Consider the following 15771-nt stretch of genomic DNA (forward strand, 5'->3'; position numbering starts at 1 on the left):
AAGCTTACTGTCACATTTGACAACTCGGAACTTCGTTTACAAATAGTTACCATAGCAATATGAAGCTTTAGCGCCATCTCTTGACTAACAGAAATAATAAATATTGAAGTATTGAAAGCATTTAAAAACGTACACTTACATTGTTTTGTACCCTTTATTAAGAATAAACATATATATAATATACAGTAATATAATTATAATATAATTGTACCTATAAACTACCACGAGATTTACTATTTTATAAGCTCGACTCAAATTTCTTCATATTAAGTATCTGATCTTCAAGAATAGCTATTCTCTAAAATATTTACTTCTATTAATATATTATTGCGTACATGTATTTATAGACTTTACTTTTTAAATAAAATTAAACGGCGTGCGATACCATGAGATACTCCTGAGTTTTAGTTTCTGACATTGCTTCTGTTTCTGCCAAAAGCGCTTTGTATCGCTTCTCTAACGCAGAGGCTATATTATCCATTTCATTTTGCTTTTCTGTACTAAGAGATGTGTACAATTCGTTCTTTTGTTTTTGCAGTTGTAAATGCAAGAATTTGATTTCCGTATCTTTATTCTATGATATAACAAATAAAATAGAACTAATTACTAACGGTATGATATTTCGATTGATTTACCTTGATTATGTGCGACAACTTCTTTTCATAATTGTATTCGAGTTTCTCTTTCGATTTTGCTAATTTTACAATAGCCTTTTTCAAAACAGAAACTTGAGACGTTAAATTTTGATTTTGTTTCTGAGTTTCATTATCCATTTCAATTCTCATTTTATTTAACTCTTCCCTCATTACGGTATATTGCTCGTTTATTATTTTTTGTAATTTATCTTCCTGAGAGAAATACAGTACTATTCAGTAGTGTATTTAAATTTAAACATATTTAAATATTACAAAGAAATACATCTCTAATTTTCATTTCCAATTTCGTTTCTAAATTGTGTATTTTATTAATTAGTAATTCAATTTCTTCCCTTCTTCTTACATCCTTTTTTGATAATTCTGTGTCCTTCTTTTCAAGTAAATCCTGCTTTAGTTGTAATTCTTTATTCTTCTCTTTTGTAAACGAATCAAATCGTTCACATATCGTCTTTATTTTATCTATCCATTGTTGTTCCATTATTTTACTTTGCTCATCCTTCAAAATATGCCATATAATTCTCATTTTACAAATAAAGATTCTATTTCTTACCTTACCATAGCTGATTTGTTCCAACTTTTTAGCCATTAGAACTATACTATGGTCCAGAGCCTCGCTTTTCAATCGAGACTCGTCCAACTGTTGTTTTAATTCAGTGAATTGTTCTACTACTGTGAAATGATATTCTTGTACAGTCTCTTTGTAACTTTCATCCATAGAATTTTTCAACTGTTCCATTTCTTTTAGCCTTTAACAATTTACAAATATTTAAAATCTGTTGCTTCGTCGAAATTACATTTAATGGCATACTAACTTAGCTTTTAAAGTAGTGACATCGGTAGTTAATTGACTAATACTTGAAGATAAGTAATCATTCGGATTTCTGTTACAATTTTCTCGGTATTCTGACAACTGATTCCTTAGATATTCATTTTGAGCCTGTAATTCTGCAATAATGGTACTCAGTGTATCAATACGCCGCTCATAAGCATTTAATCGACTTTTTTTTATTTTACTATACTTTGATCATGATAACTAATAGTGGGGAAGAGATTCATAGCATGGAAACATTTATTCATACTCGTAATGTCCATCGTACGGTGTTTTAATAATGTTTTACGTCGTTGATGCTGAGTACACTTTGCATTTGGTTTTACACAACTATGATGAGATTTCATAGTGTAGTCTGATAAGTTACTTACAGATGAGCTAATACAGACCTGTATTAGACGTTAATTATGTTTCAATTATAATAAATTTCATAATTTCTAGTATAGGTACCATATGATACGATTTAGGTAATGGTAGAAGAAATCCATTAGGTGGAGGCCTACTAAAAACTCCTCCAATATGTCCTGTCTTTAATTGCCTAAATAATTCCGCGAGATATTCATTTCTTAGACGACGTTGCGAAGAAACGGCATTTAATTTATTAAGCCAAATTTTGCACAATTGTGCACTTTCAGGAGATGTTAATGCTAAAACAAAAGGTCTGACACACGATAAGGTTTCTTTAAAACATTCGTCCAATTTCATAGCTTCATCATTATACTCTCTAATTTTTGGCATGTTTTTTTTTACATTTAAAACTATTTCACTTATTTAACCAAAGATATACGATATAAACTAAGAGAAGGCATTATTTGAGAAATCTTTGCCTTTTAATTGCTCGCCGTTTTTGTTTTCTCACTCGGTTATAGATACAGATGGCGTAATGGCCACGGATCGTAGAAAAAGGTGAAAAATAAACGTAATAATAAACGTATAAAATATCTTTCTCTTCTTCGTAATTAAGATTTTAAAAGTAATTTAGATCGTACAAAACAAAATTACATGTTGCATAATTATTACGTGCATATACATAAACACTTATTTAATTTCATTATTAATTACTATTAGTTTTATTTATAGTTCATCTATGTTCAATTTGTTACTGTATTTAATAGATAACTGATGAGTATCACCCAAACAACTATCAGACTAGTTAAAAATTTAGTGATAAAAAAGATTTCATGAAATGTATCAGAGGTATTACATAAAATCTCTTTAGTTGCAGTTGATAAATATATGTTTTGAAAAATTTTCAAAGAGATATCTTTAAATCGAGTACAAAAAATATTTGCACATACTATGAATATAATAAGAAACGTAGATAGTTAGAAGCACATGTGATAAGCACAATGACCAAGAAATATGGTTATTGAGCTTAATTACATTACAATAATCCTTTCATAGCCAAGTATCACAGAACAGCTCACAAAATGACAAAGCTCAGTGACAAAATCATTGTCACAAGTTTATTCGTTCCTAAGTATTAAAATAATCGTTCCTTCTCTTATAAAATTATATCCTGTGCATATCGCACGAAGTATCACTTTTAAATATCTACTTTTACTTTCCTATACCTATTTACGAGATAAAATTTTATAATTTACTAAATATTTTCGTACTTTTCATCAGCCTATCGTTTCGTATTAAAGTTGGTCATTGAGATCTAAAGCAGAAATTCTGCAAATACTTATTTAAAATATTAAACTCGACTGTTTATTTTGATTTGATTCTCTGTAGTTTGTTTTAATTCCACAAGTTTCCCTTTCATGGGCTGAATATTTGTACCTATCCATTCATCGATCATTGATGGAAAGAAAATACTTTCCATTTGAAATCTTAAATATCCCTCTAAGGAAGATAATTCTAATAGAAGTCTGTAAAAAAAAATAACAGATATTTTTAATGTTGTACTATTTTTATCTCAATTGCTGTGAAAATAAATCAACTTACTCCGTAAAAGCGGGTACTAAATTTTCTAACTGCATAGGATTTGTATAATTATTTGCGATTTGCCATGGATTCATCCACGTGGATATTCTGTTGAAGTTAATATACGAAACATGAAAGACGAAAAACGAAATATCGTAATTGTGTTTCTTACTTACGTTCAACTTATACTTACTGTTCACTAGAAACAATATTATGAAATTTAGTTCGGAAATTTAAAAACCATTCTACTCCCACTGCAACTTGCCATCCAGGGAAAAGTAGGTTGCTGGGAATTGGAGCAGGTCTAGGCTGTGGCGTTATGTGCAAAGGATGATCTATATACCCTAAATTTTTAGCCACTTGATTATGAATTTGTTCAGAATAACCATGAAGCCAGACTTTTAAGCATAATGCCAACGATGGTATTGCAGTAGGTAATAATTCGCAGAATGTTGCATAGTGATCATACCTAGAATGGAAAATCGATAGAATTTGTTTGAATTATGAGTTTGAAAAAAAAATTACCTTGACCACCCAGTGAATACTGCTCCTCGAAATTCATGAACTTTATTCACATGTATACTTAATTCCTCTAACCACTTTTCATGATTGCTTATATGATGCCTTATAATTGGTACATGCTGAGAAGATCCAGTAGCACCTTTAAATGCAGTAGCCGCCCAAATATGGGGAAAAATTGCAGTATACTTGTCCCAAAGTTCTAATAAACAATACTATGTACAATAATAAAATACCAATATTCGTAAAATTAAATGGTAGAAACCTTACCATGAGGTAGAGAAAAATTATCTCTAGGATTATAGTGCCAAATCATAGGTTCCACATACTTCCCAATGTAATGATCTGAAATTTACAGGGAGTACTTTTATGAAATAATATGTGACATGAAACAAAATGAATAAATCATCAAGATACCGTTCAAAACTTGTAAATCTATCGATCTTAACATATCATCCCATATGATAATCTTTAAGTATGGATATGTTTCTTGTACATATTGTGCAATAGCCAAAACGTGTTCCAGGTACAGAGACGGTTTTCCATATTTACTAGAGGCAGCACGTTTTATACAAACTGAGCAAAGACCTAAATGCCAAACTTCGTCTGCACCAATGTGCAAATATTGTATATCTGGATGAAAATTAACTATTTGTCGAATCAAGTTCTTTACCAAAGACAATGTTCTTGGATTAGACGGACAAATTGAGCTTGGGAAGTGCTCCACTTCTCTCAAGGATCTCCATTCATCGTGTTTCAAAACAAACTGCAATCATCTTTGTTATTAATCTCCAAATATCTATAGTTTTAATCAATATCATTTTAATTTTAAATACCTCCATGTGACCAAATGTTTGTACTAATGGGACAACTGCTAAACCACAATCCCCTGCGATTTGTAGAATGTGTCTAGCCTCTTGTACCGTATATCCACTGATTAGACTGCTTAATCCATTGCTTCCTATGTGAGAAAGCTCCCGATTGTATGGGAATGTGTCTTCCCACTCTAGTAAGAGCCCAGTTGCACCCCATGTTCTTAATAATGGGAACAACTGCAATATTAATTATCAATTTTTAACAATCAGATCATCATTAACTGACTCTGACAAAAATCAAGATACGCAAGCATCACATTAATGTGATTATTGTGCACAGTGATAACTACGTACACATATACATATACATATGACAGTATACATATATGAAAATTGTGCCGTGTTGCGCATGCAAGTTCATTTTGAATCCAGATGTTTATCACAAACGAAAAAGTATTGATTGTACGAAAAAAAATCGAGTGTCGGTGATATTCGAAAAGCTATAGAAAAAAAAAAAGCTGAGTGTCATTGTTAACTTTCATTCAATGACACTGTTATCAGAGCGGAGATAAGAGACAAGTGTAAACAATAATTATTCGATTATTTGCTCGATTTATTTATTCAGGTAACAGACCTTTTCGAAATAACAGACTCGCGGCGGGGCACCCTTGAGATCTAAATGAACTAGCCTACAAAAAACAAAATAGAATTCCGTGAGGCAACACTTACTTAATTGAAAGTTTTTCGAAAATTTATGTGAACCGATCGGCCGTTTACCTGTGAGAGCCAAACGTCAGGGCGTCCATCTTTCCTACGTTACTACCACGCTAATTGAAGAAAATACAGTATTCAATTTTAATTGATATTTTAGGCCAAGGATATTTTAATATTTATAATTTTTTATTCATTATTGTCTTACCGATATTTTTGTTCTCTTTATACATACGTATATATTACGTATTTGTTTGGTCTGAAATGCGCGGTTCAGGATTCAAATTTTGAACTTTGATTATCTTTACGATATACATACATATCTAGACTGAAAGTTCACCCGGAAATCTATTCAGTAATTCAATGAAAATTTCATAACAGAAAATATAAATTTTATTATATTTGAAGTTGTATACAATCGTGATGGGATTGCATCATACGTGATGATAAACTTATCTTTATGTTCAGTGTTTGATACAAGCGATAGCAAAGTTTAACTTTTAATCAAATACGCGGCAACGGACATAAATCTCAGGGAAAGAGAGGATTGATTTTTTTCGAAATGGATTCTCGACGAAATATAACTTTATTTCTGTATACATTTACTTCAGCCTTATACAAAATGTTACAACTGCACGCGTAATACGAACTTCCAAATGTATAGTACTATTGGTCATGATACGTGCTCATGAGAATGGGCACCCGAGTGCAGTTATTACGACGCACACAATGACGTAACTTTACATACAACGATGTAAATTTTACACTTCCCTCGCAGTTTATTAAATAAAGTAAAAGCATTTTACTGCTTCCTGTATTTAATTATACATCGAAACCTTTTCAATGGTCTTAACAATTCAACAAAAAATCGTATATTTTTATTACATACATACATATAAGCGAATCGTTCTTCACGTCGACACGATACAAGTATCTGTTTACGATCTTGTCTCTTAGATATTATTTTTGTCATTAATGATTACTCTAGTTACGTGTGTTTGTGGAAATATTACGAAACACTTTTTCACCAATGAACACAATAATAGAAATCCATCACAAAGTAGGGAATTGCTACAACTATAAGCACACAGAATTACAAACTACAAGTGCAATGAACACTTGGCACTTTTTGCAGGGGCTGCCGTACAGAAAATTAACATATCATTGAAAGCACTACGCACGAATCTTTTTAATATCTTTCTTTCGTTCGAAATTTTTTTTAAGTTTTGAATCATTCTATAGTTCTTTTTTTTTAGTTTTTTTCTTTTTCTGAGGAAAAACCGGGCAACACCAGAAAGAAATTTGTCAAACAGTGATTCTTCTTTTATTATACACAGTCGAGCGAAATAATTCATCTTGTATATGAATAATATCATATCCCTCTTTTTTTCTGCTATATGTATTATTTCGTTTGTACAAAATTGAATTACCAAAGGATGACTTACACGATGGATCGTGTAAATAAAATGCTTTCTTAATTTGATCATACTTAAAAATCAAACTTATTAATTACAATACTTTCGAATCGTGTGATCCATCCTTGGTGATTTCATGTATACAAGTGTCAGGGCAGGAATATAATAACAGTCAGCGATATACAAAAATGCGATCGGTCATTTAAAAAAATTGAGCTAATCTTAAAATTACACTTATGTTACTTTAGGACACGAATACAGAAATCGTTTACGAATAGAGAAACCGTATGCACCAGCCTAGATTTCGTCAAATATAATTAACACAACGATAGAAAGAAAAAATAGTAAATAATAGAACGAACATAATTCTTTTACATACATTTCTGAAAGTTAATTAAAGATTAATATCATGACAAACATATTTATGCTAATAAACGTCCGTTCAATCTTGATCTGACTCTAGTTTATTCTTTCTTTCTAATCGCATGATCAAAGCATAATAGTATAGCCATTTGTCAAAATTTTCTTCCTCTTTTTTTTTAATTTCATTGAAAATATCTCCGTCCATAATCACTTTCTATCAATCACTTCGAATAAAAGTTTGAAATTTCATTTTTGAGGCCTTCGATTTATTACTCGTCTCCCGTCGCATAATTTGACAGGCAAATTCATACGAGCTGGATTAAAGACTCGAAATAGTTTCCAGAAGGAACAAGTTTCTTTTTCTTAAAATGCTAAAAGAAACTTAAATCTATCTCTCGTAATTCATCATGATAAATAAATTAGTTACATAATCTAAAATTTTACACCTTCGTGTTTCGACCATACTCCAAAATTTGTTTATGATAAAAAAGGAGATACCTGAAAAGGAAAGCTTTTTTCACTGGATCCTTGGTAATGGTACTAATGGCACTGTGACCAATGCCATGAACTCACCCTTCGCTAGTCAAGACGTCTTTTAACCTCGCTCTTGTAATCAAATGATCGTCACATTTAAACCATTGATCTCTCTGCTGCCGTATGAAGGCAGTGTAGTGTCCAGTCTCCAAAGATCCTTCATGATTTATTACCGCGAATAGAGAATATCTATTGTCGCTAAACGCCATGTCTTCTCCATTCTTTGGCAGTCCATCTATCATTGCACTGTTATTATTGCCGTTCCGTCTATGCGACATAAATGGAGTCATGTCTAATTGTTCTGGGAACGAGATAAACGTACAAATTTTTTTATGCTGTATACTAGAGTGCTCGAATCTTTTTAAGTGAAAGCTGGCCACGATAGGGAGTTGTCTCATAGTTAATTGCTTGGTACTCTCTTGATACGTCTGACAATTGCTGCACTTTATTTTTGCGCTAGATCCCAAATGTTCGGCACGCGTGAATCTTTCCAAACAATCTAATAACGAGGTAGGAGGACCAGAACTATCGGAACCTGATGCACTAGCCCCTGGACCCAAATCCAAAGATATATCCCAGAACGGATCTATTGTAGTAGACACTCCGCTAAAAAATTATTACATCAACACGGATTCTTCAATGATACAAGACATATTACATCATATTGTACATTTCGATCATACTTGCATGCCTGACAAACCACGTCACTTTGAAGTCCACCGGTAAAGATTTGATCAATGATACAGTTACAGTGATGTGGATTATCTTTTACTAAGATGGGTGCTGCTTCACAATGCTTATGTAAAACATCTAGTGTAGCTATAAAGAACTCATGGGCATCCTGCTGTTCGTAACCTGCTAAATGTCTAGCATGTGTCCAGATCAAATGGAGAAGCTTATGAAGCGTCAGCGGTGCTTTGCTACCCGAGTAAAATTCCTGAAAAAGATGGGATACTTCACAGACCAGGCAGCGTGTCGGCTGTGGGCAGTGATGACGGTCAGCAAGAAAATAATCTCTTAACAGTGGAGTGTGTATGAGTGCCTGCACTATGCAGTTCATAAAACATGTACTTCCAAGATTTATAAGTCCTCTTAAACCTAAAAACGTGAAGTACTAATTAATATAGATTGAACTTCCATTTGCAATTGCAAATTATATTTCATACTCAAGTAGTGTATTTGTATAGTTTACCTATCGTAGAATTCTCGACCACACGCCTTCTGCGTGGATGTTTTCTCAATAATTCTGCTTCTATCTGCGTTGGTTCCCATGATCGATAAAACTCTCCAAAGCTCAATGATTTTGCAGATTCGCTCCACTGTGTTTTAGCAACTGCTAATAGCTCCCTATCATATACATAATCTCCACATTGGAAGCACAAAATATTTCCATAACAAAGATCAACAGCTGCAACAAAAAAAAAAAAAACATATATACATAATAAAAGTGTTTTTTAAACAATTATTCTATTTTATGTACTTTATACAATTTATGTATTACCTAAAAAATGTTTTTTTGTCTTTGCATGTTCTTGTATATGACCTTTTACATAGCAGCCAAAGAATATACAATGAAGACAAGAATGTAGGCGGTCTTTATAAGTCTTACATGTGTGACATAAACAACTAACGGCCTAAAAATACAGAAATCATTTACTTATTGCATCATAAAGAAAAGATGAAAAATTATATATTACTAAAGAACATTCATACAGATTAGATAAAGATATTGTTCCAGGAAAAAAATATTATCATACAAATTTCTTTCCTACAAAAACTACGACGCCAAGATTTATTTAATAAAACATATACAATTACATTATCGGGCTACACGCCGATGCAAATATTCATTGTTCCAAAAGTACCGGTAGAATCGTAAATCTACGATACCGTTACTTTACCCGAGTAACGATCTACCGGAACTTTATACCGACAGAGTAATTCTATACAGCGGCCATTTTTAAATCCGTTTTAAACAAATCATCCATAGAGTAATACAATACAAAATTTTACGGTTTCTTCTTCGTTCACCTTTATACGAATAATTTTTTAATCTTTTTAGTGTTTTTTCAAAAATTACTTCAAAGTAACTTAAAAATTTAAGAATTTGATTATTTCGCTTCGGAGTAACAAAAATATGTTACAAAAAATGATAAAAAGGGAGATAAAGAAAAAATAAAAAGAAATGTGAAACAGATTAGTAGTAAGCGTTTGATGCGTCGGTTAACAGACAGAAAACTGATCGTCCATACTAATATACTCGAAGTAGAAGGCAATTAAAAATTGTAATAAAACATCAGAATTGTCCAACAGACATCTTTGTACTGGAAATGCGTGGAGATACTACTTTCGAAGTTTACCAAACGATATGCGCGAATTTGCAAATTGAGTTGTCACTCTGTCTACAATTTGCATAGACCATGATTTCAGATTGCGACCAAGTATCGTAAGCGACAAAGAAAGAGAATGCACTCACTTTTCGCGTTTCAAGAGTTCTCAACGATTTCTCACATTTCCATCGTTCTTTTACCATGTATGAAACAAACAAACTACAGTTTAACGTCGACGCGATGGAAAATGGGAAATTGTTGGGAAACATCACAATGTAGGAAAATGAGAGACAGAGGGGCAGAGAGGGAAAAGGGAAGAGAAAAGAAGAGAGAAAACCTTGACCACGGATCACGCAAGAAAAAGATAGTCACACCTTTCTTACGCGTGCCTCGGTGGACGTGCTGGTCACAAAATAGGAGTGTATCACTTTGTACGGCTGGATACCCTTGGCTGCTTTGAAATTATTCAAGTGTATGCAGCCATGGTCGCTCATCTCAGGCCTGCGTGAGCGACGCTGCAGTGTCTCCTTCTCTTCACCCTGGTAATAAGCGTACAGATACTCGCTAGTTCGCCGACCTTTTCCCAAACTAACCACCACCGGGATGATGACCACAACGATGAAGGCAGTCGGTCTGACCACCGACGCAGCGCAGCAGACAGCGGCAGACAGTCAACGGTGGACGCGATTACGTGGAGCTGTCGATTGACGACGGCGGCGGCGACAGCAGCGGCGGCGGCGGCGGCGGTAGCAGCAGCAGCAGCAGCAGCAGTAGTAATAGCAACGATGACGACGACGAAGACGACGACGAAGACAACAGAGGCTACTCTGTGCGGGGCGTAGCACGCTGGCCTTGGCAGGAGCGCGCGTGTCGTTGACATGGAAAACCGCGTGAGCCTTGGAGAAAAAGAGCGCAAGGGTTGCCCGTGCAGCAGTATCGTAGCCAGTCGATCGCTGTCACACCACAACACTGACCTGTCCCTTGAGCTTACTAGAGACAGACAGCTCGAGAGAGAAGAGTCGAGCAAGGATCTCAAGATACACGTCGCGTGCCACCGACTGAAATCGAAATAAATATGACGATAACTCTTTCGTGGTATCAAATACCAAACGGATCGCCAATCGTTGAACGATCGCGACGTCTCTCTTCAAGGGAAATAACACTTGAAATCTTACGAGTTTCCGTATTCACGTTTTTGACACCCGGGTGCTCACAGACACCAGCCGGTCACTGCAGGCGCCGCCGGTACAAGCCAGCCCCTCTTTATCCCCACCATCAATTGTGGAACGTTGTCAGGGACGAGTGTTTCAGGGTGCTGCGGGTTTCTCAATTTTTCCTTAAGTTTTCAACGTTTGATAAAAAATCCATGCTGACAATGGTCGAATGTGTTATCGATATTTATTAAAGGTTAAATTGGAAACGTACGGAGAAAGTCGAGCGAGACTTTACAATATTGGTTCGCCTGCGTACGTGATACGTGATTGGTGGAATCGGTAATTTCGAGAATCGAAATCAGATAAGATCGGATATCAAAACAACAAATTTTTTTTAATAAAGTTTACGTAGGTTACGTAGCAATTCGTGATTGGCTATCAGGATTTATCTCTTCAAATTTCGCGATTTTGAAACACTCGTAACTTTAAATGATTGTTTTCGTTCGATGCGAAATGAAGTAAATATAGACGAAATATAAGTAAATGAACATTGAACGCTTATTATTGTTATTGTTATTGGTATTATTAAACAGAAATTATTTCATTATCAATAACGACATATTTGAACATCTTAAAGTGGCATCTGTATAAAATATTATTTTTAACGACAGACTTATAATTTATAAAAAAATGCACGATTTTATTTACAAAAAAGAAATACGAAAAGAATTGGTAGCGATACGAGAAATAAAATTTAAAAAATATCTCAACCTTTCTCTGTTATATCATTGTTAAATTCTTTATACTTGTTAAATTTAACTTAATATTGAATATATATTGAATACGTAGAAATCACGCAGGATTTGTAGAACATGATTTCGTGTTCTTCGTAATTTTTGTAAAAGGGATTGCAAGAGTCTGTATACGTTCCTGAGATCCCCGCTTTCCTGACTCCTCTTACCCTAAAGTAACAGCTGCGCACGATATACATACATCCCTTTGGAATCACATTCCCGATGGCTCGCAAAAGCAAGACCACTGACTGATAATTCCTTCATCGCGTGATTTATTCAGATTTAACGTTATTTTTCTGTTTCATTATCTATCGACGATGGTATCAATCAAATTAAAGTTTGATCAGGCTCTTATCTTGTAACCTCAATGAGAATCAATGATTTTATATATTCTTGTTACTTTTCCAAGAAACACATTTTATTCCTATATTTACGCATATATAAAAATTTTATATCATTTTTTTTTTAAATTTGGAGTAACATGTTGCTAAAGTGATATATCATAATATGTTAAAAATTTTGATAGTGGATTTGCAATTGAGGAAAATTTGGATAAAGGAAAAAAAATCTGTTTGGTATTATATATCACTATTTATTTTTCATCATTGTTTCATGTTTTCGTCAACGTTTAAAGACCTGATCGGTGCTCGAACCTACTATTATCGACTGGTTATTGAGCCAGATGAAACAGGATACTCAGTGTCATCTCTTGGATTATTTAAAAACCACTTAGTGCTTGTTGGAAAAAACAAGTTTAAAAATGTTTCATATTTTTATTGCATGTATATGTACTAATATTTAATGAATATAGTATATAAAACATAGTTTATTAAATTAAAAAATAAATAACATTAAAAATAACATAAAAGTGTGTACAGTGTAGTACTATCTGTATGTTTAATGTTTCATTTACATCATCATTTCACATAAAATTTTATTCCTAACATCGGACATCTTTTTTTAGAATTTATGTAATAGTTTGTTTTAGATTATCTGAAACAGTGACACGAATGAAGCTTTATTATAATCGACAGCTAAAAATAAAGACAAATAAAGTTAATAAAAAATGTACGTAATAAAAGATGGTATGATAGAGAAATTATATTTATATTGAGGATTTTTATTCATTTATTGGAAATTTAAAAATATGAGAATGGCAATAGGCAAAAATATAAAAAATAAATATCTAAAATGAAGTAATCATCATAACATAAAGAATAAAATAATCTTTATATGAGTCTTACCTCTTTAATTATTTCCATAAAAATAGAAATTTACATAAATATTTATAGTTTAATTACGTAATTATTTAATTATTTATCTTCAAGTTGAAAATTCAGAAGATTATGAAACTGTGGAGATTTGTAGAACATATATATAATGCTTCCAATATAGTGATATAAAAGAAAATGATTTTTTTCAGTTAAAGCTTTGTTTTTTAAAAAATCAACTTTGAAAATTTATCAAGTATACTTAAATTTTATTAACTTTGGATTAGACAGATATTTTGTCTGTAGTAAAGCAAAGTAAATGAAAAATGTAGAATAAAATTTTTCAGCTTAAAGCCTCGTTTTCAAGAAAATAGTGTTTGAATATATTTAGTTTAGAATTGGTTTGTTACGTACAAAGTGATTCACATAACTTGCACACTTGAAATAACGTTTAAATTATGCGTCTAATTAAAAATTGTTTAATACAAAAAATGGTTTTAAAAAAGGCAAACTATGGCATATCAATTTTTTGTGAGTTTCGAAATTTTTAAGATCATTTTTATTGTTTTTAATTGGATTATATATTTTTTTCATCATAAATCGAAATAGTATTAAATTCCAAATAAAAAAGTATTAAGACATTGGTCTTAAACTTAATGTCAAGAATATGCTTACGAAAATATTCGACTATTTTTTTATTTTATTTTGCAATTTGCAAACTGTAACAAATAGGAAAAAAAAGTTTGGAAGCAAAAATTTTAATTAAATTCATGTATTGTTTATAAAATAAAAAGAGATTATAAATAAAAATATTTATAATTTTTTCTAAAATTCATTTTCTTACATGAAATCTAATAATAGTTCAGATGATTATATAACAGTAAAAGTACAATTTGTTTATTTTGCTGAACTGTGTTCCTTGTTCAAAGAATTTCTAGATATTATTATATCATACATATGCAAGCTGCATTATTTTTCGAATATATTTTTAATATTTATTTAAAAATAGTAATAAAATACATAATGAAACAGGAATAATTTATGATATTCTTTTGCCTTCCATTACAACGATAAATATAAAATGAATATATAATTTAAAAAAAAAACTGAATAGTCAACAAGGTTAAAAATGTCTCGTTTTATTATTATACTTGCGAACTGATCACTGTTCACATTACAAAACAGCATACGATCTAATTCTTACGTTCGAATATTTACGAAATCAAAAGAAATTACAACTATTTGATGAATTCCGCGTATGGAAAAATTTTGTAGGAAAATTTTTCAATCTTGTGGTATTATTTAATCACGATGTTAATTTATGGAGTAAAATACAATAATATATTGAATAATTTAAATTACAGTGTTTTACTCATAATCAATATTTGTTACCAAAGTACGATAGAACCTATAGAATTTGCTTTTTGATACTAATTTTCATATCTCAAAAAAGAACAAAAATATTAATAATAACAATTATTAATATATCATGAAATTAAATGTGTATTATTTAGTTAAAAGTTAAGAATTTTTTTAACTGCTAAATCACATACTTTTTTTTAGCAACTATAATTCGGTAAAATTAATCTTTTAATATCTTAATTAATCTTTCTGTACCTTGTACTATTTCAGCTCTTTTTCCGGGGCTTCAAATGCTTCAAAATGTTGTGATACGTTCATTGTCATTATATTCATATTGTATTTCATTATTCAGAGTATGCACAACACTGACACCGTGGTCAATTGAAAAAAAATTTCATCATTTTGTAGCCATTTTATTACATCGGCGTTATCATAATAGTATGATAACGCCGATGTAATAAAATGGCTACAAAATCACAGCATTCTGATATTGCATGTAATGCAGAACAAATTTCTTGTATATTATTATCTGTGACTTTTTCCTTCAATATTATTATACTTTCTCCATGCTCTTTGTGATGTTACACATTTTACATCCAGACATAAGCCGCAATATAACAGCAATCCTTTAAATTTAATTGTTTGTGAAGTTGTATCACTTCTTCAACAGTATCATTGATCGTTTGATCAGGTCGTTTAAAATTCAATTATGCCTTGGTTGATTGGTTATCTTAATGTGACATTAGCTGGGAGAAACATAATTGTAATAATGATGACATACATATAAAATTTATTCGAATAACAAAATATTCGAAGAATAACAATAGAGAATTCTACTGTACTACTGTACTATAATGCAAAAAAATAACAAATACACATATTGATGAAAAACTAAATAATTTCAAGAATCCAATAGATTTTGTTTTTTTACAGTAAAATTGTTCAAAGTAAAAAAGTTTTGTTGATCCATTCTGTCATGATGTGCATAATATAATAAACTACGCTTTAAACATTTTATTGGAATTTCATTACCATGAATAATTGATATTTATGTTATATAACTGTTTCCAAAGTTATCTAACTACATCTATTTGAATTGCTTACTATTGAAAAACTATTATATCACCTGCTTGGTGAGAAAATATGAGG

The 15771-nt window shown here is 31.7% G+C and overlaps 4 protein-coding genes across 4 annotated transcripts; all 4 read right to left on the reverse strand.

Annotated features, from left to right (window-relative positions):
- Positions 1-135: 135 nt before the first annotated feature.
- On the reverse strand, positions 136-3243 carry LOC122534966 (ankyrin repeat domain-containing protein 26-like). The gene is made up of 6 exons (XM_043666079.1): positions 3105-3243; positions 1469-1601; positions 919-1402; positions 636-848; positions 386-574; positions 136-298 (listed from the first exon to the last, which is right to left on the reverse strand). The coding sequence occupies exons 1-6, from the start codon at positions 3109-3111 to the stop codon at positions 239-241; spliced, it is 1086 nt and encodes a 361-aa protein (XP_043522014.1). The 5' UTR covers positions 3112-3243; the 3' UTR covers positions 136-238.
- LOC122534965 (centrosomal protein of 112 kDa-like) lies at positions 1744-2310 on the reverse strand. The gene has a single exon (XM_043666077.1). It carries the CDS (start codon positions 2221-2223, stop codon positions 1891-1893), a length of 333 nt encoding a protein of 110 aa, XP_043522012.1. The 5' UTR covers positions 2224-2310; the 3' UTR covers positions 1744-1890.
- LOC122534961 (hexosaminidase D-like) lies at positions 3185-5615 on the reverse strand. Its single transcript, XM_043666070.1, has 9 exons — positions 5526-5615; positions 5383-5437; positions 4770-4985; positions 4351-4699; positions 4204-4278; positions 3940-4135; positions 3608-3883; positions 3436-3522; positions 3185-3359 (listed from the first exon to the last, which is right to left on the reverse strand). The coding sequence occupies exons 1-9, from the start codon at positions 5552-5554 to the stop codon at positions 3185-3187; spliced, it is 1458 nt and encodes a 485-aa protein (XP_043522005.1). The 5' UTR covers positions 5555-5615.
- A 411-nt stretch (positions 5616-6026) lies between these two features.
- Positions 6027-11466, reverse strand: LOC122534960 (ubiquitin carboxyl-terminal hydrolase 22). The gene is made up of 7 exons (XM_043666069.1): positions 11277-11466; positions 10476-11159; positions 9273-9405; positions 8964-9179; positions 8455-8869; positions 7811-8377; positions 6027-7735 (listed from the first exon to the last, which is right to left on the reverse strand). Exons 2-7 carry the CDS (start codon positions 10593-10595, stop codon positions 7678-7680), a joined length of 1509 nt encoding a protein of 502 aa, XP_043522004.1. The 5' UTR covers positions 10596-11159; positions 11277-11466; the 3' UTR covers positions 6027-7677.
- Positions 11467-15771: the final 4305 nt, after the last annotated feature.

This window comes from Frieseomelitta varia, unplaced genomic scaffold, assembly GCF_011392965.1.
Source record: "Frieseomelitta varia isolate USP_RPSP 00005682 unplaced genomic scaffold, Fvar_1.2 scaffold_650, whole genome shotgun sequence".
Taxonomy (NCBI): domain Eukaryota; kingdom Metazoa; phylum Arthropoda; class Insecta; order Hymenoptera; family Apidae; genus Frieseomelitta; species Frieseomelitta varia.

Coding starts and splice junctions, on each gene's coding strand:
- LOC122534965 (XM_043666077.1), bottom strand. CDS start 2,223: ATGCCAAAAATTAGAGAGTATAATGATGAAGCTATGAAATTGGACGAA.
- LOC122534966 (XM_043666079.1), bottom strand. Junction 575..635: donor AGTTGTCGCACATAATCAAG/GTAAATCAATCG, acceptor GTTATATCATAG/AATAAAGATACGGAAATCAA. Junction 299..385: donor AAACTCAGGAGTATCTCATG/GTATCGCACGCC, acceptor TAAATATTTTAG/AGAATAGCTATTCTTGAAGA.
- LOC122534961 (XM_043666070.1), bottom strand. CDS start 5,554: ATGGACGCCCTGACGTTTGGCTCTCACAG. Junction 5,438..5,525: donor CTGACGTTTGGCTCTCACAG/GTAAACGGCCGA, acceptor TGTTTTTTGTAG/GCTAGTTCATTTAGATCTCA. Junction 4,986..5,382: donor GAGTCTGTTATTTCGAAAAG/GTCTGTTACCTG, acceptor TTAATATTGCAG/TTGTTCCCATTATTAAGAAC.
- LOC122534960 (XM_043666069.1), bottom strand. CDS start 10,595: ATGAGCGACCATGGCTGCATACACTTGAATAATTTCAAAGCAGCCAAG. Junction 8,870..8,963: donor GGTCGAGAATTCTACGATAG/GTAAACTATACA, acceptor TCACGTTTTTAG/GTTTAAGAGGACTTATAAAT. Junction 8,378..8,454: donor GTGGTTTGTCAGGCATGCAA/GTATGATCGAAA, acceptor ATAATTTTTTAG/CGGAGTGTCTACTACAATAG.